General features: G+C 41.2%; 1 protein-coding gene across 5 annotated transcripts in view; it reads left to right on the top strand.

Moving 5' to 3' along the window:
• LOC101847948 (CSC1-like protein 2) overlaps positions 1–3,179 on the top strand; it is a 37,103-nt gene that overhangs the window by 32,411 nt on the left and 1,513 nt on the right. For all 5 annotated transcript variants that reach the window (XM_035969012.1, XM_005095492.3, XM_005095491.3 and 2 more), the window contains 3 exons: positions 243–410; positions 1,681–1,796; positions 2,484–2,549. In XM_035969012.1, the coding sequence (XP_035824905.1) occupies positions 243–410; positions 1,681–1,796; positions 2,484–2,549 (350 nt within the window). The remainder of the gene's footprint in view (positions 1–242; positions 411–1,680; positions 1,797–2,483; positions 2,550–3,179) is intronic.

Here is a 3,179-nt window from a genome sequence, read left to right as displayed (position 1 = left end):
AGAGAGAGAGAGAGAGAGAGAGAAAGAGAGTGAGAGAGAGAGAGAGAGAGAGAGAGAAAGAGAGTGAGTGAGTGTAAGAAAAAGAAAGGTATGGGAGGTAGAGAGAGACTTTTGTATTGTATGTGAAGAAAGTTTATTTTGCTCTACCTCACTAATGGGGAAATACTGACTTTGAAAATACAGCCTATGTCATTGTCAATTGATAAAGTTCCGGCGACCAATGATGTCCCTCCTGTCTGCAGGTTTGGTGTACATGATTTTCAAGCACGTGGTCGACCGCTACAACATTTTCTTCGCCTACAACCCGTCGAGGATAAACAAACACATCCATGGGTCGGCGGTGACCTTTGTCCTCTGGGCGGTCATCTTGCTGCAGTTCAACGTTGTTTTCTTCACTGGCCTCCGGACAGGTAAGTCATAGAAACAAAAATAGCATTTCGCGACCTCTGTGCTTTCTTGTCGCATCTCCTTTTTTTTAAACAGTGAAAATGTGACATCTTCTTAAGCTCACTCTTTGTTATGAACTGTTTTCACTGTTATTAAAAAGGGAGATACGACAAGAAAGCATTGGGGTCGCGATTTGATCTGGGCATATCCCCACTCAACAGCAAGTTCAATGCACTTAACAATCTATATTAGATTATTACCCCAGCAGACCATAGAATGCTCAGGAACATTCTCAGCTTCCATGCTTAGGAACACAGGTTCCTGGGAAGCGTACAGTGCTAGCAGTGGATTAAGCACTCAAACACTAACAAGCTGACAAGCTGACAAGACCCTTCTCTGTATATGGCCTGGTACCCATTCCCACCTGGGCGAAACGAGGAAATTTCGTGTTAAGTTCCTTACCTCAGGACACAACATCCAACTCCAAACAGAGTTCGAACCCACAAACTTTAAATTGTGAGCCTAGCAGTCTAACCACTAGACCTACAGAGTTAAGGGGTAGGATATGGACAGAGCACTGTTAGGAACAGAAGCTAGAGTCTTATAGCTGTGAGCTGGATGGGGGTTTTTCTGCTGCAGTAGCACACTCCTTACTTAGGTGTGCTTTCAAAGGCGCTACACTAGTGGACAATCCGTCTTGGTTTATTTTTGGCTAGTATATGTGTGGGTGTGTGTGTGTGTGTAGGTGTGTGAGTGCATTTGTGTGTGTGTGTATATCTGTGTGTGAGTCGAATGTGTGTGTGAGTGTGTGGATATGTGCACATGCTCATATATATATTTACTTTGCTGCGGCAAATTTCTTTTGGGAAATCATTAAAATATTTTCATATCTTATCATATCTTATCTTATCATATCTCTTATTATATCTCTTATCATATCGTATCTAATCATATCTTATCTTATCATATATTATCTAATAATATCCTATCTTATCATATCTTTTCTTATCTTATCATATCATATCATATCATATCTTTTCTTATCTTGTCTTATCATATCTGATCTTATCTTATCAAATATATCTTATTTTATTTTATCTTATCATATCATATCTTATCTTATCATATCTTACCTTATCTTACATTATCTTACCTGTATTACCTGTCCTGGGCAACAACGTCATTGCACACCGGACAGGTCCATTAGTGCTCAGTTCCCCCCAGCACCAAAGCCTGCAAGGTATCCGTACTGATTATTCCTATCTTGTCTTATCTTATCTCCCCATATCACAGAGGGTTTCCAGCCTGTGTTCATCTTCTCGTGTGTGGCTCTCTTCATCACACTCCTCATCTTTGTGGGCCGCATCAGCTTTGGCTGGTTCAAGCACCTCAAGCCTTCCAAGTACCGGGTGAGTACCTCAGAGAGAGAGAGAGAGATATATATATGTATGTGTGTACATATATATTTGTGGGCCGCATCAGCTTTGGCTGGTTCAGACACCTCAAGCCTTCCAATTCCAAGGGTGAGTACCTCAGAGAGAGAGAGAGATATATATATATGTATGTGTGTACATATATATTTGTGGGCCGCATCAGCTTTGGCTGGTTCAGACACCTCAAGCCTTCCAAGTACCGGGTGAGTACCTCAGAAGTACAATTCAGCACGGATGACTCAAACGCGTTGGTGACTAACAAAACGTGTTCAACATCCATATTTTGGGTAAACTTTAGAGTGAAATATTACAGAAATATCAGTCCGGGAATGGCAAATCGTGCAAGCTATCCATGATTTCCAGCTTTCCATGTTTGTGCTCTGTGTGACCGACTGAATCGTGTGTGTGTGTGTGTGTGTGTGTGTGTGTGTGTGTGTTTGTTCAATGCAACTATTATTCACAGATTTTGTAACCTGAGGGTAAAAGGTAAATTGTTGGCGTTTTGCTAACATTTTAAGGGTCACGAATTTAGAGTACCTGTACTAAAACCGTATGTCATTGTTACTCCCCTTGTTCTCCCCGTGCAGTACTTTACATTATACCTCCCCTTGTTCTCCCCGTGCAGTACTTTACATTGTTACTCCCCTTGTTCTCTCCATGCAGTACTTCGAGGACAGCGAGCCCCACACGGCAGACAGTGATGACAACGGCGACCTTCAAATCTCCCGGGTAAGTGACAGACACTGGGTGGCTGGCAGGTGCTCTGGTGGGGTTTGCTCCTTCTTTCCTTGGCAGGCATCTTTTGCGTTTATCTCTCCTCCTTCTTTTCTTAGAGTGTAACTCTTCAGTAAAACCTCGAATCTTCAGCTTCTATATTAACTATTTGTGTTACAAGTGCTGTACAATTTTTACAAAAACGAGATATTGGCGTTCGACAAAGATGTGTGTGTGTTAGAAAAAGAGTAAGAGAGAGTGTTGACAAGTGCATGTGCATGTATATATATTTATCATGCCGAAGCAAATTTCTCTTTATGGAGATGAATAAATTGTTTTCTTGTCATATGTTATCCTTCTGATATATATATATTTGAAAAAGTTTTTGGAGCTTGGAAAAAACTGTGACTATTAAAGAAACTAGCTATGCTGTTGAACTGCTCTTGGTCTCAATTTTCTAAAAAACCGTTGTGCCTTACTCTGTGCCTTACTCTGTGTCTTACTCTGTGTCTTACTCTGTGCCTTACTCTGTGTCTTACTCTGTGTCTTACTCTGTGTCTTACTCTGTGCCTTACTCTGTGTCTTACTCTGTGTCTTACTCTGTTTCTTACTCTGTGCCTTACTCTGTTTCTTACTCTGTGCCTT

Source organism: Aplysia californica, unplaced genomic scaffold, assembly GCF_000002075.1.
Source record: "Aplysia californica isolate F4 #8 unplaced genomic scaffold, AplCal3.0 scaffold00105, whole genome shotgun sequence".
Taxonomy (NCBI): Eukaryota; Metazoa; Mollusca; class Gastropoda; order Aplysiida; family Aplysiidae; genus Aplysia; species Aplysia californica.
The sequence above is the reverse complement of the archived record's forward strand: the minus strand, read 5'-3'. Positions and strand labels throughout refer to the sequence as shown.